The sequence below is a fragment of the Sus scrofa genome, chromosome 1, assembly GCF_000003025.6.
Source record: "Sus scrofa isolate TJ Tabasco breed Duroc chromosome 1, Sscrofa11.1, whole genome shotgun sequence".
Taxonomy (NCBI): domain Eukaryota; kingdom Metazoa; phylum Chordata; class Mammalia; order Artiodactyla; family Suidae; genus Sus; species Sus scrofa.
Genome location: NC_010443.5, coordinates 145,938,888 through 145,963,924, shown reverse-complemented (window position 1 = coordinate 145,963,924; position 25,037 = coordinate 145,938,888). Strand labels below are relative to the sequence as shown.

The window sequence follows — 25,037 nt, the reverse complement described above, 5'->3', positions numbered from 1 at the left end:
TCATAAGCGACTCTGACGTGCCTCGGGTGTCATCCTGAGCTGTGAATGCAGCAGAGAAAGGGAGCAGGGTTGTCCTACAGGACTTACCTTCCCCTGGGAGCTTCTGGGGGTGGGGCCAGCTCCTAAACGCCGCGTGTGGATCATTCACACAGGAGTGGGTGGGGGCTTGGGGCCACAGCAGTGGGAGTGTCACCATGGGGCGGGTGCTGTAGCTGAGGGCTGAGTGTGCAAGGAGGCAGCCCTTGCAAAGGCCCTGAGGAAGGTATGAGTTCAGGGTGTCCATGGGGCAGGGAGGAGCCCAGGTAGCTGGCTGTCATGGGTGAAGGAGAGGGTCTGGGCAGTAAGGACGCAGGGCCTCATTGTGTAGGGCTGTGTGTGGGGTTTTGATATGTTATTTGTAACTCAAATCCTCTACATCCGAAACAAAGGGGACACTTTCTCTGTGTGTTGTCTTTTCATGGTTTTGGGGGACTTCATCCTAAACTCTTGCGTTTGCTTCAAGAGCTGTAATCAGAGTTTACCAAGAACCAGGATGTCGGCAGATGCTTTGAGAGAACCTGCCGCTTCCTTCAGCAGCGGCAGCTGTGACCTCAGTGACTGCATTTGCTCCACCAGAGTGCTTTCCAGGAGGGCAGGCCCCGTCCTGCACCCCCTCTCCCGCCCCTCCTCCCCTGCTGGCCTCCAGAGCAAGACTTGCTGGGCCTGCACTGGAGTGTGGTCCCGATCTGCAGACACTCAGGCATCAGTGCCACCTCAGTTCTTTAGCTTCTGATGGAAGGGCTGGTTTCCATCCAGTGATTCACACCTGATGGTTCTGCTAGAATCTGGGGTTAAACAGTAGTTTAACTTAGTAACTGAAATGAAGTTTAATTTAGTAGCTTAAATGAAGTTAAATGAAGTCATATGATGCCCTAGAAACCCCAGGATCCTGAATGAAGGGGAACCTGCCAGAATCCTAAGTGAGGGGGTTTCTGGGTGCCACCTGGAGCCCTGGCCGGTCTTGCTGTCCAAGTCCTTCAGCTCTGCGTCCTGCTCCAGTACAACCACATGTGCCCAGAGCAGTGAAGGGACAGGGGCTGCCAGGACCCTGAGTGTGCGGGTGGCTTCCGCCAGACCTGCCTGAGACCAGGGCGCGTGCCATCCAGGCTGGCTTGGCTGCTGCTGCTTCGCCCCTCACTTGATGGGTGGATGTCGGGCTGATCCTGCCTTTGGCTGGTGCCACAGAGCCTTCAGTGAGCACTTGTCTGGGTGGCAGGGGTTTGGCCGTGGGGACCAAGGAAAAGCATTATGCTTATTTTCGGCAGCATTGACTGTGCTGGGATCCTGAAGCTCCGAAACTCTGACATTGAGCTTCGCAAAGGGGAGACGGACATTGGGCGGAAGAACACCAGAGTGAGGCTGGTCTTCCGCGTCCACATCCCGCAGCCCAACGGCCGGACACTGTCGCTGCAGGTGGCCTCCAACCCCATCGAGTGCTGTGAGTACCACCCTCTCCCACCAGTCTCCCAGGCAACCCTTGGCGTTTCCTTTTCTAGTCACACCTTTGCTTTTCCTGTGTGCAGCCTTGTGAACTGTGCCTGTCCCACTAAACACATACTTCGCAGAAATACCCGTCTTCACCAGGACAAGCCCCCAGCTCTGTGCATTGGTGCAGGGTCTGCTTCTGACTCCTGGCACCTGCAGGAGGGAATAAAAAGGAAAGAAAGTTTGTCCTGAACACCTACGTACTTGCATTGATCCATTTGAGTTAATCCCCTCATGTTTCAGGACACTTGAGAAAATGGCATGTTGGCATTAAGGTCCTTTGGGTGGAACGGGCCTAAGTTTATAAGGCTGCACCTAACTTGGCTCCTGTCTCTGGAGGCCGGTTTTCACTGCTCTCTTTGCGCATGGACGGGTCTGGTGATTTGATGCTTCTGCCTCGGGCCTGACCGCTAGTCTCCCCCAGGCGCTCGACTGGCCAAGGCCTGGGGGCAGCTCCCTCTTGCCACGACTTTGCTTATTTGTGAGTGGATTAGGCGACTGGTGCAGCTGCAGGTGGACCCCAAGCCCCCTGCAGCAGCCCTTGCTTCCCTGTGGCCCTCCTTACCTGTCTTGGGCACCTGAGTCAGCGGGCTGTCCACTGGTCACTGTCCATCTAGGGCTCTTCCAGCCGCCCCTTGTCCTTCTCTCATCTTAGAGGCCCCACCTCAGGCATGGGCATCTCTGAAAACTCCCCCGCCCACCTCTCTGGGTGGCACGTCCTGCTTTGGCTCCTTTGCCTCTGACCCACACGTCCTTCAGACCTTGGTTTCAGCCTTTCCTCCCCACAGCCCTTCTCTGCCTCACTGGTCCCTCCTTCCTGCTCTGGACCCTCACGTCTAGGCTCTAGACGCCCATCCCCAGGCCATGGGGGCTGAGTAGGCAGCTCCACCTTTCTACCTGCGAGATGGGGGGACCCTCACTCTGTGTCCCCTGGTCATGGGGTGACCTGTGAGGATCCCTGGAACACAGCCAGCCTGCAGGAAAGCCGACCTCATCATCCACCATGCAGATTTCTGCTGCCTCCTTCATCCGTGTCCTCTGCCTGTGTCCCCACCCCCAGCTCCCGAGCCAGATCCAGCTGCAGATGGGCCACGAGTCCCAATTCTCTTGTCCCTTCATGCCAGCCTCCAGAGACCCTGGCCCAGCCCCAGGGTGTCCTAATTGCCCTCCCCCCCCCAAACTCCGTGGGCTCTGGCTTCACACAGGATGTGCCAGGTGCCCGGTCACCAGCAGGACTCCCTGTAGCTTCCCCAGGCCCTTTGCACAGATGTTCACCCCCACAGAGCATGTTCACCCACACAGAGGCTCACACGTGCAGGGTCACTGAGAGACTAGCTTTTCTACGTGGATGAGTCAGAAGCGTGACTTGCCTTCACGTGTTGCTCTAACCTGGAATGACATTGTTAAGGCACGGGTGGCATGTGCACTTCTGTCCTGTGTGCGAGAAATGGGCCACATGCTCACCCAGGAGCTTTTAGAAAGTGCAGGTTTCTGATGCACCAGCCGCCCAGGCGGTTGAGCAGCTGAGGGGCTGGGGGTCTCACGCTCATGTTCCTGTCCCTACAGCCCAGCGCTCAGCCCAGGAGCTGCCCCTCGTGGAGAAGCAGAGCGCAGCCAGTTGCCCAGTCCTGGGCGGGAAGAGGATGGTCCTGACTGGCCACAACTTCCTGCAGGACTCCAAGGTCGTTTTCGTGGAGAAAGCACCAGGTATTATTTTTTAAAAAAAAACCTACATCAAGTTTGCTGTTTGGACCCTGGTGGGATATGGGTGCAGGCCATGGGTGCTGTGCTTAGTCCTCGGGGCCACCCACAGTGCACCAGGGCTGCGAGAGGCTGCGGGTGTGGGTGGCCAAGCTCCATCTGCCGTGAGTGTCCGTCTTGGGATCCTGCTGCCCGGCCTCCCCGGGTGGTCGCGATTCTCGTGTCTCAGAACCACAGACTATTAGAGGCAGGCGTCCAGGTGCAGAGTGGCCACAGTAGCCGCAGGGACTCCCTTTCCACACCCCAGCCCGCTTCAGCCCTCATCCTCATCGGCGCCCAGGCAGACCCTCTTATTCTGTCGGTGGCCATGCCCCCAGGCCCCCAGCCACTCTGCACATGTGCCTGGTCTGAAGCAGAAGGGTCCCTGTTCTCTGGTCTCTGAGGAACCGGGACACCCGCCGAACCTTTGTGTTGTGCTGCAGGATAGATGCAGGGGTGGGGTGGCTCCCTCCTGCCAGTGGATGCCTCGCTGTGCCACATGGGTGACAAGGCGGAGTGTGTGGCCCTTCTTCTCTGTCAGGCTCTGGGGTTTGTTTTTGGAGCTGGTTCCTTGCGGGGAGCTGGCTGGGGTGTGGCCCGAGGCCTGCGGGGTGCCATCTCTCCTGGATAGGATGTTGCTACCCACCCAGGAGGCGGGGGTGGGGGTGGGGTGCCTGCAGGGGCTGGTCTGGAGGCCTGTTTGTCACCTGCCCTTTTCCCAGCCAGAAGCCCCCTCGAGAAGGGCAGCACAGAATGCATGCTGATCACCGAAAACTGGAGGCACTCAGCCTCCATAATGGGATCTTGATTTTGTATAGTTTGCGGAAACAAGTATTTCAATCAAAATGGGTTTAAAAGTCTTTGACATTTAACTTGTCCTGCCTATACAATCATGCACGTGATTGGAAACTATGCTTTAGATGGTGGAGAAAACGGGACCAAGTGGGTGTTGAGGGAACGCTCCTCTGTGGAGGAGGTGAATTTTAAAATGATTTAACCTTTTGTGCTTTAAATGTGTGTCCACACCAGTGGAGGGCGGCCGGCCCTGCTCTGAGCCTCCTCACTGAGGACCACTGAGACGTCTGTGACAGAACAGCCGGTTCCCCTCCCTGTCTCACCAAGCAGATGTCTGGGTCATCCTGTGCTGTTTCCTCAACCAGTAGCCTTGATCTTGATCTTGACCTTGGTGCCATGACCTGTCAGTGGCCATGCCCCCAGGCCCCCAGCCACTCCATGCCTGTGCCTGGTCTGAAGGGGAGGGGTCCCTGTCCTCTGGTGCCAGGACTGGATGCTCAGCTTGTGGGCACCCACAGGGCTCCTTCGTCGGGTGGCTTCCCACTGCCTGGCCAAGGGGTCTTCACAGGGAGGTCAGCCACCTGCCTGCAGGTGGGAGCTGGTTCACGGATGTCTGACTCTCATCCTCACTGCAGGCTGAGTGCCACTGTCATGCGCTGTCTCGGCAGGGCCTGTCGTCAGCCCATTCCCTCCTGCAGCCACTCCGAGTCTTGCCCTGTGTGGTGCTCCCACGTCTAGGTAACAAGCAGTGCCTTGTGACAAGTGGGACGCAAACATTACAGCTGTGCGTCCCAGTGACTTCACGTTTGCTTTTAAACAAGGCTGTTAGCACACTTGTGCACACATACGTGCTGGCCGTGCGTTTCCCAGAGGAGGGAGTGGATTCCATACATTTTTTTTCTTTCTTCGCGTTGATTCTTGGCCGCGCTCATACCACCAATGCTTCTTGATGAGTGTTCTGTCAATTGGCTTCCCCTGGTTGATTTTTGGAGAAGCCACTGAAATCAGTTTAGATGAAAAGCAGCATTGTCCTCTTGGTTCCAAGGCGGCTGCCTGCTCTTGGTGGCAATGGGGCTGGTGAGATTCTCATTTCCAGAGCCACTGGATGTGGCCCTGGCCCTCGGCAGAAAGGCTGTCCGGCCGTTGCAGGAGGAGCTGGACGGCAGCAGCTGGGAGCGTTGCCCTCCAGTGCTTGGCGAGTTGGACATCCCCTCATAAGTGAAGGAACTTTCTGGAACTGCCCTGTGGTTTTTCTCAGGTCTTTTGCTGTCTCCAGCAAGAGGCCCCAATGTTGAGCCAGCCCTTCCTTCAAGGTCGACTTGTGGCTTCCCTGTCACATGACATTTCTGACAGTGCACGTCTTTGCATGGAGACCAGGACATGCTCACACCGACAGGGTCTCTGGTCAGCAGCAGGACGCCATGGCAGAGGCCACATGCAGGAAGTGAAATGCTGCCCCTGCCCTGTCTCCTGCTAATGAGCCGGGGTCTCTTCAGATCTGTGTCTGACGGACACACTTTCACACGCGTGTGAGTGTTTGAAACAGCCCGACATATACGTGAAAACACAGAGAAAGCACCCATGTGGAGACGATCTCACTTTTCTGGAGACAGGAGAGAAGGAGGTTTCAGAGCTTTTGTTGCCATAAACATTACCAAGTTCTTGATGCTCCATTTTGCCGTCCCTCTCCGTTCTGTGCAGTTCTTAGAAATTGTGACTCCTGCTTTGGCTTCATTTGCTGCACGATAAACCTCACCAGAACTGGGGCTTCACCAAACAGCACTTTGTTTGCTGGCAATTACGTGTGGCTGGACACCGTGGTTACTGCCTGAGCTGAGGAGTCAGCTGGGGTTGGGCGGTGGTCTCCCTGTATGCAGACCCCTGCCCCCTAAGGCCTCCTGGTCAAGGTGATGGGTGTCCTTCATGGGTGCCAGGCCTTCTCCAGGCCCAGACTGGAAGGGAGCCCCCACCGCACTCCGGGCTCAGGCCCCCCGCCCGCCCAGACTCAGGAATAGAGCCCCACGGTGTAAACATGAAGGTACAGCAAGGTCAGGGTGACCAGCCACCACAGGACTAAACCACTTCCCTGTCAAACCTCTTCAAACCCCTTACTAAGGCCCCAAACCCAACTTGGCCAGACCCCAGCCCCAAACCCAACACAAGATCTCAGCCCCAAACCCAGTACAGCCAGACCCCAACTTGCCTGTGCCGCCGCCCCAGTGGGATCCCCATCTTTGCCCGTCTGTGGGCTGTGCTGGCTTGTCCCTCTACTGCAAGCTGGTCCCCATGCCCTGGCCAGTCACACATGATGGTGCAGTGGCTTCTGCGTGTGGCTGCTGTGAGCACACGCCTGTACCTCCTCTGGGCACCGTGCAGGGGTGCAGGGCCTTGGAGGCTGTGCCTTGACCCTGAGGGGCCATGGTGGGTGCACCCTCTGCTCTGAGCCACTTCTGCTGGTCCCGGGGGCCCTGAGGGCCAGAGTGTGGGGTGTGGGTCATGAGGATGGAGGAGGCAACCGAGAGGTGCCTCCCAGGCCCAATCCCCTGACAGGCTGCGACCCGGCCTCCACACTGCGCCTCAGCCAGCGCTACCTGCCCACCCACATGCGTCTTCCCAGGCAGCCCCATGCCATTGTGGTACCTGTGTCCATGCCAGCTGTGCTGGGTCTTGATGTCTAGCCTGTAGGCTCATAGGCATCTGGGAAGGGGGTGCAGACCCACACCTGTGGCTAAGCACTGTGGCCAAGCACCTGAGTGACCTGGGACCCAGAGAACGGGCATCTGGCCCCTTAACGTAGGGTCTTTCCTGTAGGAGGCCCTGGTTGGTTCAGTTCTGGCCCTTGGCAGGGCTGCTGTTGGACCAGTGCAGCTGGTGCGGTGTAGTTGCTTTCTTTTCCTGGGAAGACGGCCTGCAGGCTCTGGCGCCTCCACCCCTGCCCTGCGAGGGCTGGAAACCAGTGAGTCTCGGGAGGACCCTGGGCCTCCCTCGGCGGGGACCCCGCTGGGCCCAGCCCCACCCGCAGGCCCGGCTGTGGAAGCCTCCTGGTGGGTGTGGTGGGGAAGCCTTTCCGATGACTCACACGGCAGGGAATTCCCTGATGATTTGGAATATTTTTACTTCTGGGCTTGTGCACAATTTCCTTCTGAGAAGCCCGGCGAGCGCCTGATAAGGCTGGAACACAAGGGCCCATTCAGGGCCCACGGCTTCCTCTCCTGCTAGAGGCTGAATTGCGCACAGCGATGAGGATGAAGACGCCCGGGCCAAATGGCCTCCGTCTGAGGCCAGGAGTCGGCAGTCAGCAGGCACTGCTGGTGCTGTGAAGCTGGGACCCCTTTGGATGACGGGGCGGTGGTATCAGCTGCCCTCCATGGGTATCCCAGCTGCACTGAACGGGGCCACCTGTGCGTTCCTAAGTGGACACTAGCCTTCAAGAGACTGCACCTGATTTGAGACCCCCCAAGGCCTGCCCCTGGCAGTGAATCAACCACAGAACAAAGACCTCTGGAAACGAGTCAGGACTCCCCCCCCCCCCGCCCCCCCACCACCATCAGGGCCAGGGCCCTTTGCTCTGTGTTTATTTGCATCTCGGCATTGCAGTGGGCTGTGAGCCTGTGCAAGAAGCTGAGCCCGGGCACTCATAGATGTATGTGCTGCACACAGTGGGGCCGCATGACTGTCCAGCCCCCAGGAGATGCTACAACAGGGGCTGGTGTCCCACAGACCCAGAGGCAAAGACCCATTCCTGAGGTGTATGCCCTTGGCCCATACGCCCCACTACCCACTTCATGCCTGCCTTTCCCTTGGCTTCTGTTGCCAGGGGGCCGGTCTGGTCTCTGCCTCTCCTGGAGGGCAGAGGGCGGTGCAGTGGAAACTGGGTGATGCCAGGGGACCCTGGTCCCTCGTGGGCCTGTCTTCCCTCCAGCACTTGCGCACCCCTTCCCTTCTGACAGGAAGGCCTGTTTCCTCCATCAACAGGCAGAGACAAGACAGCTTCTGGGTTTTGCACCAACAGTTTAGGTTTTAACACTAAGGCTGTTTGGGGTGAGAGGGACAGTGATGGCTCTGTCGTAAGAAAATCTGTTGTTTTTAAATCTTACCAAGGACGTGGGAGACGTGGTTGCAGGAGGAGTAAATTTGATTTCCTCCGACAAGTGGGGACAGGTGTGGCCTGGCAGTGAGTCCCAGGCAGGTCCCAGCCATGCGGCACAGGTGCCGGCGTCCAATGGCGTGCATGTTGCACGGGCACCAGGACCCACCTGCAGCTTGAGTCAGGGTGCTTCGTGCACACAAGTCCTGAGTTCCCAGGGCTCGGAAAGTTCGCTGCTTTGCAGAACTCTCACTGCCTTGGAGGGCAGGGGGTGTCCTTTGCGCTTCCTGTTGTTTTCCTGAAGGAGAGATGCCCTGGGCTGGGTTGCATCACTGAGTGGGTCATCTGGTGGAGAACGTGTGCGGGGCCCTCGCCGGCCCAGAGGCTGGTGTGGTCCTGGCACATTCCCCCTCCCTGTGACTCACATTTCCTCTCTGCTCCACCCTTGCCCCTGGCGGCCAGTGCTGTGAGGGAGAAAAAGGAGATTTTGTCTAACTTATTTATAACTTAGGGTTTGTAACATACAGACGTTTCTTCTCTGAAAACAGAGAATAAGCAAAAGCTAAGCACATCTAGCTGTGATGGTTTGTGTGGGGAGCCTACTTTACAGAGATGCAGAGGAAGGAGGCCTTTGTAGGGAACTGACATCTATTAATTCAGAATAACTTCAAGTCCAGTCCGCAATCAGCGCGTCTGCCAGAGGGGCTTCTCTACACCAAGAACCCAGCTCCCATCACTCCCAGTGAGAGCAGTGAGGGGGTTCCAGGCCTTGCCTCCCACGAGGGCCTGGCTGGGGACAATAAACCCTTTCTTTCACAGGCACTACAGCCTTTTCATTTTTTCAAACATGCAGACGGCCACGGGGGAAGTTTAAAAATACCTTGTGTTGTGCATTTCTGTACCTGACGTGGCGAGGAGTGGTCACAGAGGGGGCTTTTCCATTCACCCAGCAGTTCCCCAAGCAGGGGCAGGACCCAGGGCTCCCAGGTCCTCCCCGTTAGAATAACTCGTCTCCAACACACATGGGTACGGCCCAGCCTCTCAGTGTATGCACTGCAGGCTGCCCTCAAACCTGGGTCCACGTCCCAAGATGGCCCCTTCTTCCTGGGGCTGTTTGTGTTCCTCCTCAGCTGCGACCCCTTGGAGACTTGCGTGTGGGGACACCCTTCTGGGGCTAAGAGTTGGGGTGCTCACTGCCACGTGCCCTGCCAGGTATCTGGCTCCTGGCTGGGCTTTGAGCTTCTCCCCCAGGGGTCTGGCATCTGCTCTCCAGCCAGTCAAGCACAGCAGGCATCCCACTTGTGCCAGTTGATGGCAGGGCTACTGGGCAGGTCTGGGCCCTCTCTGCAGAGGGATCCTGTCCTGAGGCCTGTCTGCCTGTGTCCAGACTCAGTCTTGGTGTGGCACCAGTCAGGACAGAGTAACGGACTTCTCGAACCCCTTTCTTGCAGACGGCCACCACATCTGGGAAATGGAGGCGAAAACCGACGGAGACCTGTGCAAGCCGGTGAGTGAGGGCCGGACGTGTGGCCGCGGGGCAGAGGGTGGACATGTGGCTGTGGGGGTTGTGGTGGGGCTCTCCACTTGAAGGGGTCCTGGCCTGAGGCATGAGGCTCTCGTTTGTGAAAATGAACCACTAATACAAACACCAGAGTAGGAGAGTGAGGAGCAGAAATGGCCACGAAACACTTGCTGAAAAAAGTTGCTCTTGGAACCACAGGCTGCCCTCGTCTGCCCGGGGCCTGCTGTCCCCGGCTGTCAGTGTCACCAGGGCCCCACGCAGCCTGCTGCTCTGAGCATTGGAGCGCAGTACCCTGTCCAGGCACGTCCTCACCACTGGCCAGGACCCGCTTATTCCATTTCCCGGTAGCCGGGGCACCCGCAGGGCTGCACGCGCCCCGCTTTGGCAGCTCAGGGCCTGCTCATGCCCATCCTTATACTCAGCCTCCCGGGCCTGCTTGCTCACACATAGCGCTGCCCAAGAGACAGCAGTTTTCAGGAGGTAGTGCTTGTCTGAGAGGGTATAGCGGCTCCCGCTTTCTCCCAATTATTAACACAGCGCACTTTTGTCCGCCCCATGCGTTCTGCCCACGTCTTTGTCTTTTAAGTGGGTTCCGTCTTGCTTTTCATCCACTCTGACAGTCTCTGTCTTGTGACTGGGGTATTGAGACTGATGGCGTTGAAGGAGATTCTTGACAGGCTGGATCAACGCCACCGTGCGTGCGGTCCTCCGTAGCCTCAGGAAGGCAGTAGGAGCTCAGTAACATTGTGCGCCACAGCTCGCAAGTGAGGTTTTGAAGGAATTCACAGCTCTTCCAGGCTTTGTAGTGCATGCCATGACCGCTGATGGCTCCTCTCCTGGGATGTTCACGCACTTAGTTCTTTCTCAGGCCACTTGTGTGAATAGGGAACCCTGGGCCGTGGGCCTTGCTGGAACCATCCAGGTGATCTCTGCCTGGGCTGGAGGGATAGGTGTTGGGAAGGGGCCTGGGCCGGCCCACCCTCTGCACAGGTGGCTCCTCAGAAAGGAGCATCTTTTACCTGTGACCTAGGTGTCCTTTTCCAAGAGCTGATCCATTAGCTGGAAGCCTTTCCAAGTGTGTCGGAGGAAGAAATCCCTGCCCTCCAGGCATGTCCAGGCCTCTAACCTCATGTTCGGGTCTCCTCCAGGGTCCAGCAGCTCTGCTTCCATGCGGGGACTGCTGGCCCAGCAGGCCGTTAACCAGAGAGCCAGCCCTTGGGTTTGCATGACAGACACCGGCCACCACCACCGCCCATCCTCCACTGCCCCTTCTGTACTGGTCACCCCAAAATGTGGGGCCTCTGCTCCCCCCCAGCCCTGAGCAGCCGCCCACCTCTTCTTCCTAGGCAGGAAGGAGAAGCCTGCAGAAACTTCATCTTTAGGCATCGAAATAATTGTGCCGGGTTTGCATGTTCAGATTTTCTGTCATTGAGTTTTCATTTTAACTCTGAATAGTGTACGTTTTAAAGAAAGCTTAATGGTTAATAGTTGCACATTCAAAAAGAAACATAATGTGATGAATGATGTACTTTAAGTTTACAATTACGTCTTTCTTATCTCTTAAGTGAAGCTTACTTTTGTATATACTTTTGTAATGATAAAGGAATGCCACATGCATTGTGAAAATTTGGAAGGTAAAACAAATTATAAAAAAGAAAACCAGTAGTGTAATTTCACCACTTAGATGTTACCACCACTAACGTTTGGGCATATTTCCTCCCATTCTTTTTCTGTTGTGGGTGCATGTGCATATCTACATATGCACAAACACACATATGCATACATTATGTTGTGTATGTTTTTAAAACGAGCTGGGATTGTGCGTATGTTTATATACTTTATGAGCAGTTTAGACAATGGATTTTCTTCGAGCAAGTCACGTGGGTGTATTGAGGGCCACTTGTAATCCTTGCTCTTTTCCTAAAGTGACAGATTTGCCAGTCACTGCACTTTCCTGCCACCACCCTCCCTGTGTATTTAAGTACTTGTGCCCTCACGGGCTAGTACTTTGTCACATAATTTCATAATTTGTTTAGAGAATTGAAGCATATCCATCTGTGCCCCCATCAAAACACAACCCTGCCCGATGCGCCTCCCTGCTGGGCACGCTGCCCACCCCGCTGGGCACCTCGCAGCTCCCTCCGTGCTGCTGCTCCTATTGCCCGTGCTGCGTCCCACCTCCATTCTTGGTCTCAGCTAAGCAGGACCTGCTCCTTTCTGTCTCTTCTCCTACTTTCTTCTGAGATTAGGCTCCTTTCACTGTGGACTCACGTGTCCCGACTTTGTTGAGCACCTGCTGTGTGCCAGCACCAGCATTACCCGGCTGTCTCTCTCCATGTAGTTGAAGCCTCAGGAAACAGTCCTGCGGCAGTGTCTTCCTCTTCCCTGTGCAAATGGTGAAACCCAGATGCAGAGTGTCAAGCAGGGTAGAAACCCAGACCGTATGACCCCAAGCCCGGCTCCTGAACACGGCCACGTTGCTGGGGTGCAGACTCCGCAGAGATGCAGCACCAGGGGGGTCTGGCTGGGCACACTCTCACCCTCAGGTCACCCATCTGTGCCCTGTTGGCGTCATCTCCTTGGGGTGACTTTGCTCAGGCAGATGAACTGTGTGCCGTGGCTTTTTCTAAGAGGAGTTATTAAACAACGGTGGAGCTGGGGGCCGCAGCCAGGTCTGCTGCCCTGGCCCTGCCCTCCCAGTGCCAGCAGAAGGCTTTTCCCTTTGCTGAATTTCCCCTTGGTTTCCTGCTCTAACATTCTTAGGACTTTATTATGAACAGAGTTTGGTCGATTTTACTGTTAAACTAGGTAACAAGCTAATTAACAGGAAAAGTGATGCCATGGATTTCCTTACACATTTTCCCTAGTTGTTCACTGAAATCATCTGACAGAAAACATTGATGAAAACCTTTAGATGTGAAATCTGCCCCCTGCCCCCCCATAAAGCCCACCTCTCTGCTTCTGACTTCAGAGCTAGGCCATGAGGACCGGCCCCGGGCTGTCCTGGGCCCTCACCAGGCATCTCAGCCTGTCTCCTTCTCCTACGGCAACTTGTTCTTATATCTGTACATGAAAGGGCACAGTTCTGTGAAATTGTTGCTGACTTTTAATTTAAAACATAGAAGGGTGAAGTTCCCATTGCGGCTCAGCGGAAACGAATCTGGCTAGCATCCATGAGGACGCAGGTTTGATCCCTGGCCTCACTAAGTGGGTTAAGGATCCAGTGTTGCCATGAGCTGTGGCATAGGCCGGCGGCTACAGCTCTGATTCGACCCCTAGCCTGGGACCCTCCACGTGCCACAGGTGTGACCTTAAAAAGATTAAAAAAAAAAAAAAAAAGAAAGGGTGGCAGCAACTTCCATGACCTGTGCTGTTTGACCGGGGCCTGAAAGTCTACTCCTCCCAAGTCCACTGGGCCCGGCTCCCCTGTCCTCTTCAGTTGGAGGGGCTGTGACACAGCCCCTGTCCCCAGCAAGCACTTCCCCCGAGTCTTTGTTTCCAGTGGCCTGCAGGTCGGTGACTGTGGAGTTTGTCAGCCTCCTAAAGGTCGTGATCTGGTTTGGGGGAGAAGGTATGGGGTCTTGTGGAGACCCCTGCCTGGGAGCCCATCCACTCATCACTGGCCTCTCTCCCAGACTGGGTTGGGGGCATCTTTGGAGAGGCTCCACCTCCTCCCTGCATGCAGCACCCAGCTCCCCCCGGCTCTGGATGTGCGGAGTCAGAGGCCTTCCTCCCCGCCAGCTGCTGGTCAGGCGAGGCGTGCCTGCTGAGCGTCCCCCACTGCTGGAGGGCCCCATGCTCATGCAGGGGGCTCTGCGTGTGACTCTCACAGTCTCCCTTCTGTCTGCCACTTCCGCACTAGAATTCCTTGGTGGTCGAGATCCCGCCTTTCCGCAACCAGAGAATCACCAGCCCCGTCCAGGTCAACTTCTACGTGTGCAACGGGAAGAGAAAGAGGAGCCAGTACCAGCATTTCACCTACCTGCCTGCCAACGGTAACGCTCTCTTTCTAACCTTAAGCGCCGCGAACGGACCCGTGGGGTGCTTTTCTTAAAAGACGCTGTCGCTGTAAAGCAATGCGGTCGTGCTCTGCGCTTCAGCTGTTACCGTCCTGTTGGCAAGATCATCTGTTCCTTTCCCCAAAGGGAAGCTTCGGTGTATTTTTCTTTATCCCTGTTGGGGTGGGGACTGCACTTGGGGATGACCCTGACCATTTGCTGGCTGTCTGCAGCTGTGCAGTGGCCAGGGAGGGAACGTGCAGCCCTCTGGGCCCAGCAGCTGAGGTGGCCTTGGTGTGAACTTGGACTCTGCAGGTGTTTTAAGTGGAGAAACAAATACTTATAATTATTTTGCAGGTGCCTTTAGAAATAAACCCTTGCTGTTAAGCCTGAAGGCTGGTGGCTGATGTGTCATTAACTAACGTGAACGATTTCTGTACTCAAGCTCACGCCCGGCAAGATGCTCTTCATTGAGTAATTATGTCTCCTCTTGACTGGCAGGCTTTCGCTCCCAAACCCCTTTGTGGGACAAAAAGCACCACATAGAGACGGTCCGCTTACGCTAAGAGGGGCTTCTTGTCCTCAGAAAGGCCTCTTTGCCCTTCAGCTTTGTAGGTGTTTCTTAAGGAAAACGCCAGTGTTTGTTGCTTCACCGGGAACTGGTAGGTGTGCTCAGATCTGGTGCCTGTGGGTCCCCATCACCTCCTCTGGGCAGGCAGGGGACGTGTCGGGACAGGGCCACGTCCTGAGTTAGTTGTGTTGTGTGTGAGCGCAGCTGCGCCCACAGTCTGGTTACCCTGTAGCTTTTGTTGTAAAACTGAAGAGATTCACATAATCTCTGAGGCAAGTCCTACACTAAGAACTAATTGCAAGAGCAGCCAGGTTCTTACCTTTGTAAAATCAAGTTATTTTCAAAGGCTTCAGTTTTCTCTGTTAACAGCAGACTAGGTGATAGAAAGCCCCAGAAAACCCACAAAGGTATCAGACAGTTAGAATTAACTGTTTTTCGGGTGTACTCTAATCATAACTCTAGGTTTTGAATAATGTGGTTTTGTTGTAAAGTCACCATGGCGTGAGCGCGTACATGGACAGAACTGCAGCCGGGCCCATGGCCGCAGCCCGTTGGCAGGAGTCCTCCCCTCCTGCTCCGAGGCTCCTCCTCGACTTGCGTGATCTGTACCATGCACCTCGAGAACTCTCCCCTTTCTTCAGAAAGGGCTGTGTACCATACAAAAGGAAATAATCAGGCTTTATTTGAACATGTAATGATCATGTCCTAATTAAAATGCAAGCACGGTGGACTGAAAATTGAATGTTTTAAAGACCCGGGGCTTATAGAGAAAAACACGCTTCCTGACGCAGTTTAGAAAGTGGCTCTAACCTGGTTTTCTACAGTTCCTGCTCCAATCTTTCCTCACACTCACACTGACCCCCAGCGTCAGGGGGAGAAGGGCCGGTGCTGGAGCCATGCCCACCTTTCAGGTGGGGGGACCAGAGCCCCCAGACACATCACCGAGGTCGTGGGTGGGACTCTCCAAGGGCCGCTGTCCCCCTCCCCACAACCGTCCCCCAAGGGTCTGCTCGCCCCCTGTGCTCTGGATGACCCCCGACTCCTCTCCCAGCTCCACCGCATACCCTGTCGCCCGTCTCCGTGCAGTCCGGTGTAGTGGCCCAGCTCTCCCACCAGGAGAAGTTTGCGCAGCCCCCAGGCTGAGGCGTCCACACCGCCCTCCCAGGTGGCCGCGCCCATTGGACTCTGAGCTCCTGAGATGGGGCCCCAGTGGTCCTGACCCCGTTCCTCCATGGGAGCTGTCCTCATGTAGCTTAAAAAATAAATGAGTGAATGAAAAACCGGAACTTGAGTTTCCAGTTTTAGGTTTGGTGTTTTTTCTCGCCGTCTTTACCGCCTCTTCAGCTTTGGTTCTTCATCTTCGCTGGTCTGAGCAGGTGGTGTGGCTTCAGGGCGGGTGGGAAGGGCCCCTCCTTGGTCGCCTTCCCACATCTTGTCTCAGCTCCATTGTCACCTGCCTCCAATGTTTCAAGTTAAATGTTGATTGTTCAGCCTAGAAGAAAGTCCTGCACAGGAGCTTCTGGGCTCTCGTGGCCAAAGTCGTGGCTGCTGGTCTGCACGGGGCCTGGGACAAATCAGTTCCTTTCCCACTCAGGGGCCCGTGTTTGAGGGGGGAGTTTCCGGTTGCATGTAGGACCCCTGAGTGAGCAGCACGGCAGACTGGAAGTTCCTTGCCCCACCCCCACACCCCCCGCCAGCCACCAAGGGGCAAACCATCAAGACATTTGGGGCGATTCCAGCAGAGCTGCAAACAGCCATGTGCAGCCCAGGAAAGTTTTCCTGTGGTTCTCGCTTGTCACTCTCTTGGTTTAACCTGCTAACGCAATCTGAAGGAAGAACGTCCCATCTCTCCAGTGGCAATGACGAGCTGTCACAACAGGGACGCCGCCTGAACAGTTGCATTCCAAGACTTCCAGCACAGCAGCTGCGGTTAGACAGCTGGCAGCCTGAGCTGTGGGAGCGGCTCCCGGGTTTGGAGGAGGATGGCCGTCACTCCAGCTGTGTCCCCAGGCTCATGTTCCTAATGCTGCCCAGTGCCCTGTGGACAAGCAAGGCAGGGGTGGGAGGGCACATACCCACTTCTGACTCCAGATTCATGTAGCAAAGCCAGTGTGTTCTTAAAGTGAGGAAACAAGGTGTGGCCAACGGGTCTGTCTCTGCTCCTGAGATGCGGTGAACTATTCCCAGCAGAGCCTTTGTTGGCACCTGGGCCCCTGCCCACCTGTAGCTGTCGGCTGTGAGGGTCCTGGAGCCTGGCCGGGATTGGCCAAGGAAGCCCTGGGGACATGTGTCCGCCCACATGCTGGATCCAGCTTAGCTTAGCCAGGTGGCTGGCGTCAGTGTACAGAGCCCATGTCAGCCCAGCAGCCTCATCTCCAAAGCAGGTTTACCTCTTCCATTGAGCAACTGGCTTGCTTAGTCCCAAGTTCTTTGAGTTGCAATTTAATTCCAGTGTCATTATCTTCCCTCTGTCAACATCCATGCTTGATGGCCACTAGGAAGCTCCTCACTCTGCACCTGCCCGCAGCCCTTGGCCCACACACTGCCTGGCTCCCCTGAGCCAGGCCTGCCTGGATGCCCACGTGCCCATGCCCCCCATCTCGTGGATGAAAGACAAGGCCCTACGAAGTCAGCCACTGACCCCAGACAAACCACAACAACGCAGAGTGGCTGAGAGTAACGTGGAGGCAGGTCCTGTGCAGACCCTCCTGTGTGTCCAGGACACCCCTTCCATTCTGCTTTTTGAAAACGGGGGAGCCCCACTTCCCAGCCCCCCACGTGGGGCAGCAGCAGTGCTATGGCCTTAACTACAGGGAGCAGCACCTCTATTCTTGAGAAGTGTGCCTTTGCGCCCACGAGTATGTGCGTGTGTGTGCTGTGCACGTGCCCGTGCGAGCGTGCTGCATGTGTGCACAGAAGTGTGTGCACGTATGCTCAAGGGTTCACATGTATGGTGAATGTGCCGTGTGTGTGGTGAGTGTGTATGCGTGTGTGCTCAGCATGAGGCACCTCCACACATCCTCGCTCAGAGCCTGCTGAAGCCATGGCTTCCGAGAACATTGTCGTCTGTGCCGTCCCGTGTCTTTCCACCCACGCAGGCCACACGCGGATGAGTTTTCTCACCTCCGTGCTGTGGCAGGAGCTGGGGAGGAGCAGGGGAGGATTCAGATGAGCCAGTGTCCACACCTGGGCCCCGGGCCCGAGCCTCACCTGGTCCCACAGCCCCCATGTATGTCCTGCACCCCCCAGAAGGATACCTGTGAGCGTCTGTTAGATCCACCTGTTGTCGTTCCCTTTTTGCAGTTGCCTGTACCTTGTACAACTAGATCAAGATCAATAAGGTGAGGGTGAAGGAACAACCGGCCTCCATGGTCCAGCTCCTCACGGCGTGTCTGGTCTGCACTCACCCATCTTGCGTCAGGTGTCCAGACTTAGGGGTGGGAGAGCCCCAGGCATGGGGCCGGGGGTGGGGGGCAGTGGAAACGCCCTCCCCTCTAACGGCCCACCTGGCGCCACACGACAACACCCACCTGGGATCCCCCGACCCAACCTTGGATCTGCAGGGAGAAGGTTGGAACAGAGATGAAGAGGGAGCGAGTCATGGGTCTGAGCTGGCAGCAAAGAGCAAGAATGCGGTGCCCTTTCCACACCCCAGGCCTCCCTCTCAGAAACCACGGCAGCCCCCAAAACAATGGCACAATGAGTCAGGGGTGAGGCTGGACCCCTGAGAAGTCTGGGCACAGTCTCTTGACTCCCCTCCCCCTGGGTACCCTGGGCCCAGGGCTTGCTCAGCTGGTGGTCACACTGCAAGGCTCCGTGGCCTCCCAGCAAGTCACAGCCCTGGACGCACAGCTGCTTGGACACAAAGCACATGAGGGCAAGTCGTATACTCTTCAGATGCAGTTTGGGTGAATTGGGTGAAACCACAGCGATGCGTCCGTGGGCCTGCGTAATCTGTTCTGCCTGTGCTCGGCTACTAGCCTGAGCTGGGAGAGTCACATCCCCGCATAGGGCATCCGTACCAGCCGGCTGGCACCACAGATGGGGAGGCCATTCCCCTCACTCCCATGAGTGCCTACATTGGAGCCGGCCCATCACTTCACCACCTGAGAACCCTCTGCCACGTTGCCTCTGGTCCACCGGACACTTCTACAAAGGCTGCCAGCCCCTCCCCTTAGGGCTGCAGTGGGGCCCTGCCGTAATGCGCCCATGCCATGTCGTCAGGCTGGGCCAGTGTTGCCGTCACAACGGAGCTGAGGTCTCAGCAGAGCCTGTGCTGTTACAGCTGGATGTCCCCTCCTGGAGCCCAGAGCCTCGGCACCTGGACACCTGAAGGCTGACGCTGCATGGGGAAGACAGAACTTTTCCCCCATGGAAGAAATGCCATCCCTGTCCCATCACGCAATTTATGGCTCTGTGAGGCCCCTCGTCCACTGAGCCAGCCACCCCACCTGTGCCCTCTCGGCTCTGGCCATGGACAGAGTGGTTCAGGTGGCTGAGGTCACCACGCTTCCCGTCTCGTTGTTGAGCACATGCCCTGAGGTTGTCGCTGCTGGTGTTTATGTCTGCGGCTTGAGTGTCACGTCAAACAAAGGTCGGAATGATCCTCTTCTGCATAGGACGTACCCAGAGCTAGAACGGTTGAGGCTGTAAGCGAGGCCCTGCCATCCAGTGGGCTCAGCGCTCATGATATCCCCAGACGTCACTGCAGGGGTGCCCAAGGTGGGTGCCCAGACACCACACCCAAGTCTCGAAGCAGGAGGCAGGTCAGGTGCTGGCAGCGCCAGGCTGGGGGCAGCCTCCTCCTCCTGCTCCCGTCGCCCTCTCCTCACTGCGTCCCCCAGGACCTCCCCCTCTTAAACCCTTAGCTTCCTGGTGTCAGGGCCCCGCCGACCTCCCTGAGCCCGAGTCCTCTCCTCGTGGCCCATCTCCAGTCACACTGGGGGCAGGGCTTCAAGCCCCGCACTTGGGGATTGGTTCATCCACAGCAGTGCCCTGGGCTCCACTTTGCCCTGCGCCAACCCCAGGCCTCTGAGTGGGAAGAGGGGACCCGCGGCTACTGCTCTGACTTCTCCACTTTCCGTCTCTTAGGTAGGGGTCACTTCAGGAACGCAGGCCTGGCAGTCGCAGATGGGTCTCAGGGCCTCGCCCAGTGGGTGCCTGCGGGGCTCCGACTCTGTTCCCACCTGAGGGCTGTGGACACCCCCTCGCCCCAGGTGTGGCCGCGTCTACCTGTGTGCGCAGGAGATTTGCCGCTTGTTCAGAGGACATCTGCTCTCTCGCTGCGGCTTCGGGTGGGCCTGCTTTTCTGTGTTCATTGCCTCTTTATTTCTCCTCCGTCTGTGTCTGGATGCGGTGCTAGTACTAGTCTGTAAGACACTGCACTCTGGGGACACAGAGTTGCTTGGTGTGCCAGTTGTGTGAGGTGAATAAAGTGGTTGGGTTCACGAGGTGCTGATGCTCCAGGACTTAGTCCCAACATCTTCCAGCTGCCTTCCCAGGGTTGGAGGCCTGGCCCAGATGACGCTTGTGGCTGCACCACTGGGCCTCACCCTTCCGATTATGGGGGACCCCGGCTCCCCCTTTCCTGTGTGGGTCTCTCTCCCGGCGCAATCCCAGGGCCCAGGTCTGCTCTCGGGTCCACACCCTCTGCCTGGGTCAGGGCCCATCCTGGAACTGCCCTGCCTGGTTCAGAGTCGCTGGGGTCCATCCACCTCTGGCCCTGGTTGAGCAGAGCCCCTTGGCACATAGGGTGGGCATCATCTGGGTGAAGCGCACACAAGTTCTCTCCCCAAGGGAGCCTGTCGAGGTGGCCTTGTGCAGACAACTTCGGAAGCGAGGATCAGGCCCACCGCTTGGGGGCAGGGGATGGGGCAGGGGTTGCAAAGATAGGGAGGATGTCTGGGCTGAGGAGGCCCAGCTGGGCAGGTCACCCAGAGGTCATTCTGCCCGCACAGTACCCCGAGGCTGGGAGGTAGAGTCCGGTCTGCTGTGACTCCCGCCCCATTTTGGCAGGAACTCTGGGAAAGGTGACTCTCCCCTCGAGACATTGGCTGGGTAGGCCCACAGAGGTCCCGCAAGACAGTTTTGCCGAGACTTTCCCAGAAGGAAACCCCAGGGCGACGTGGGAGTTAACGCCGGCATCACCGGGTGGCTTTAAACCGGTTGCAAATGACAGGCGCTGAAGTGGCCGGCCTCCCCCGCTTGCGCCTCCACTCTGCTAGCCTCCCAGGCCGCTGAGCATGGCCTGGGCCGCTCGCTCTGGCCCCGCGTGGCAGGTAAATCACGCCCGCTGGCATTTCCCGGCAGCTGTGCTTGCGGCTGCACCTCTAAAGTCGGCAGAGCAGACAGGGCAAGAGTTTTTACAGAGCTCAGGGGACCCTTTACGAAAGAGGCGAGTTGGCCCTTGTGCTGGAAACCCAGTGCAGTGCAGAGAATCCCACTAGGGTTTTAATTTAATCTGCCAGACACATACATTTCTTTAAGATCGTGAACTCTGAGTGTTAGCACGCTAATTCAGAATTTAACCTTTGCCGTTCTGGACACCAGGTTCTGCATAGCATCTTTCAAATAGGAAGGACTTCTGTTCCACCAGGGAATGTTGGTTTGTCGGGGCCGTTGTTAGCAGCATCTGTGCCCCGTCAGGAAGCCCTGCCTCTCAGAGGTGGGGTCTTCCAGGTGCTGCCTTGTCCACTGTCATCTGTGGATGGTTCTGGTGGGAGCTGCATCCTGGAGGCCCAGCTTTCTGCCCCAGAGAGCAGGGCTGCTTCTGGGAGAGGCTGTCTTGCTCACGGAGCTTCAGCATCAAAGACGATGGCTGCCTTCAGACACTGGGCTTTGCGCATTTTCTATTACACACGAGGGCACCATCTCAGTCATGGCTGCCTGGGCCCATTTTCCCTGCCGCTGCCTGTGGTTGGGGGCCATGTGGGGGCTACACACAGAACTTGGGCCTGGCGGGACCCTCTCCGGAGGTGGGCTTGGTGCAGGTGGCTCCCAGGCTAGGATGCAGGAATCTGGTCTCAGGTGTACAGATCACAGAGGGAGTGCCTTAACTTCACAGGGGCCACCAGATGAGCCACAAGTGCTTCTGCACAAGCTCTCTGCTGGGGGCTCAGACTGGCCGTGCTCCCTGTGCTGAGTGCATGCTCCTCCCCTGGAGCCTGCAGTCACTGCGACAGGACCCATTCGGATGGGGGTCCCCACACCCCTCACAGGAGGAAGGTGGGCCTCTTCCAGACCCTGCCCTGGTAGGCACGTGCCTCCAGGAACTCATGTGGCTGTGCCGGGAACCTGGCCCATGGGTGTTGCCCTGACAAGTGATCCATGCAGAAATCAAATGCCACCCTGAGGACCCTGGCTCGTGTCGGTGTCCTGCCTGCGGCCATTGGTATTCCCCCAGAATGCAGTCCTACTAGAACCCGAGCTCTCAGGCAGAGCCCTGGCCAGCGGTGCTCTCGAGAAAAAATCCCTTCCTTGGTGAGGACCACAATGTGGCGTGGGCACCAGGGCAGCCAGGCCAGGCACACACACCTCCCCGACTGTTCATGGGGCTCTGGGGAGTCAGCCCGGCTGATGGAACCTGCCCCCCCACGGGATACCTGGTGTGAGGACACCCTGTGCACTCTCCGTAGGCGTGCCTGGCCCCAGCCGGGCTGGACTCGTCCTGTCCAAGAACAAGGGGACACCTGGGCTCTGGGCCATGAGGCGGCATATGTCCTCCAGTGCAGGCCCCAGTGACGTTGCGGCAGAGCTGAGCCTCAGCAGGTGACAGAGAGGGGCTCTGTCTGCGAAAGGCAGGGCTGCTTCCCTTCCTACTTTCCAGCCATCCATGGCGCCTGGGAATCCTGGTGCCTCCCTGCTCAGAGCAAGGAGGACACGTCAGCAGCGGGAGGACTGATTGGGAACAGGGACGACAGAAGTAAAGAAAGCAGTTCTGCTGGGAATCCCTGCAGGCTGAAAGCTCAGGACCTGGAGGTTCTAGCAGGTTTCGTGCTCTTGCATCAGTTGGAGGGTCCCTGGGTCCCCACCACCAGCTGCCGTGCTGCCCAGGCCCTGCAGGCGTGCTTCAGGAGGGCCCACATGGGTTGTCTGCAGGCATCCCCGGCCCTAACAGGGAACAGATGTGCCTCCTTGCCAGCATGAGACCTTTGTTAAAGCAAAGCAGCTTTCGAAAGAGTCTTTATTTATCTAAGGGGGAGACCACGGCCACATGAAGGCCCACAGGCTGGGCTTAAGGAGGGGCGTTCCCTCCACATGGCAGCCCTGCCACCAGGAGTCCACAGCACACACCCACAGAGAGGAGGAAACGTGGGCAGGAGGGTCTGAGGGCAGCTCATCACCCACCCTGTCCTTCACAGCAGCACTGCTGTCGTGAACTTAGACGTGCTCTCGTTGTCACTCTCAGAATTTGACCACCAAGGTGTGTCGTGTGAGTGGGCGTGGGAGGCAGACCCAGCGAGAACACATAGGACATCGGCGGGGGCAGGAAGGGTACGTAGTCGACATGGAGCCTAAGGCCCTATAGAGACCGCAAGGCGCACCTGCTCCTCTTCCTCCTGACATGCCTGGAGGAGAGTCAAAAGGGACCCCATCCCCTCACCCGCCCCCAGTCAGGCTCTCTGCACCTCACTCCCTAGCGAGGGCAGACAGGAGAGCGTTCTGAAAGCATTTCAGGAGCTTCCGAACGTGCCCAGAGCGGATCTCGGGGTTGTGCTGTTTCCAGTGGAAACAAAGCAGGAAGGAGGAATGGCATTTTTGCTCATGTAAAAGTGTTTTCCCTGTCTGGTGGCTGAGGGCTTCCCTCCTCCACAGACAGCTGCTTATCTGTCCTGCTGGACTGCTGTGCCTGCTCACGCCATCGCACTGTGTTCGCGCTCCTTAAATGTGCAGACGTTTATCAGATAGGGAGTCGGTAGCAGCAGAAATGCAGTAGAGCGTCCAAGGGAACATTTTCGCTTTGATTACTACAAATCCACGGGCCCTTGGGTCCAAGGCTTCTCCTGCAGTTTGCAAGTGGGTTTTTACAGCACATTAGAGCTGGGGGCGAGTCCAAGGAAAATAGTGCTCTCAGTATCAGAACCAGCTGCAGCTTTCTGGAGCCGATGACTCACGCCTTCTTTTTAATTGGGTGGGAGCACCAGGCGGGAGACATAAGGGGCCTCTGAGGGTATCAAAGCAGCAGGCTCACCCCTCGCGTCCATCTGCAGCCCCTGTTTATCTAACTGTCTTCCTCCCGCAGCTCCAGTCATAAAAACGGAGCCCAGCGATGACTACGAGCCTGCCCTCACCTGTGGACCAGTGAGCCAGGGCCTGAACCCGCTCACGAAGCCTTGCTATGGCCCGCCACTCGCCCTGCCACCCGATCCCAGCTCCTGCCTTGTGGCCGGCTTTCCACCCTGTCCACAGAGAAGCGCCGTGATGTCTCCGCCACCCAGCGCCAGCCCGAAGCTCCACGACCTCTCCTGTGCCCCCTACAGCAAAGGCATGGCCGGCCCGGGCCACCTTGGACTTCAGCGGCCAGCCGGAGGGGTCCTTGGAGGCCAGGAGGCACCGAGACCCGGGGGCCCACATCCCGGCGCTCCCCAGCCACCACCCCCCGCCCTGCTGCAGCCACAGGTGAGTCCACAGCCTAGCAGCGGCTGCTCCCTGGGGCGCCAGCCAGCACTCTGTCCCCACAGCCCCTCCACTGCACTACCGCCTGGTACCCACGAGCCAACCTGTCCGCAGCCCTGCAGCCCAACACACGCCCCCGGGATGGGCCACCAGCAGCACCAATCTTCGAAGGTTCTGAGAAGTGAGCCAGCCGCCCGGCCCCCACCGCCCGAGGTGCGTGAGGACAGTGATCATAGTCTGGCCCCCATTCCCATAACGGTCAAGAGAGAGCCGCGGGAGCTGGACCAGCTGGACCTGGATGACGGTAAGTGCCCGCGGGCCGGTGCTTCGTGTGGCCAGGAGTGTGCCCAGCACCCCGCGTGTGGAAAGCACCTGCTGCTGTTAGCGGCACCCAGTGGCCGGCAGTGTCAGCCGCCAGCCAGTGTGATGCATGGCCTACCTGTCCATTCGGCGTGGGGACTCTCAGGGAGCATTGTCCCCATGCTGACACCATGGAAAACCCAGGATGCCCAGGTGTGTGGACGGTCGCCATACAGGTATGGCCTCGCGCCAGACAGATGTCCTGTTAGGAGAGGGGCCACCCTGGACATGGCCTCAGCACTGGCTGTCCTGTGTCTTAGCATCTGAAGGGCTTCTTTAGCTGAGGGAACAGATTTTATGTGGCAGTTACCTGAAAGTGAGAGCGTGTCACCCTCACATCCTGTGCAACACCCAAGCAGGTGGTGGTCTTGCTGGAGCTCAGGGGCAGACAGTGAGGACCAGGTGGCACCCTGGCTGGGACTCAGATCCTACCCCCAGCCCCATACAGCCCCGGCCCCCTCCCTGCAATGATGTTTAAGGTGACATAGAACAAGGGGCCAGGCTGAGTGGGGAGAACACCTGAGTCCTCCCTGTAAGTGATAGCTGGGGACACCTCTCTAGAGTGACAGCCAGGGACACCTCCACATAGAGTGATGGCCGGGGTCATCTCCATGCAGAGTGACAGGCAGGGACACCTCTATGAGAGGCTTATTCTCTTTCCTTTGGGACAAAGAGCCATGGGCCCCCTGACCAGCTTATTAAGAGCTGGATCAGTGCTCCCGTGGGCCTAGCCTCCTGTTGCGGCACAGCCTGTTTCTCTAGGTGTGGGTTGTTTCTTGGACTCGGGTACAAACCAGTGCCATGGAGCTGGTGCCCAGGGACCTG

General features: G+C 57.4%; 1 protein-coding gene across 1 annotated transcript in view; it reads left to right on the top strand.

The window, feature by feature from the left end:
* The window catches only part of NFATC1 (nuclear factor of activated T-cells, cytoplasmic, calcineurin-dependent 1), a gene marked incomplete at both ends in the record, with an annotated part of 62,799 nt that extends 38,973 nt beyond the window's left edge, over positions 1–23,826 (top strand). Inside the window, 5 exon segments of the mRNA NM_214161.1 lie at positions 1,305–1,477; positions 3,091–3,231; positions 9,598–9,653; positions 13,531–13,663; positions 23,479–23,826. Of these exon segments, the coding sequence (NP_999326.1) occupies positions 1,305–1,477; positions 3,091–3,231; positions 9,598–9,653; positions 13,531–13,663; positions 23,479–23,826 (851 nt within the window).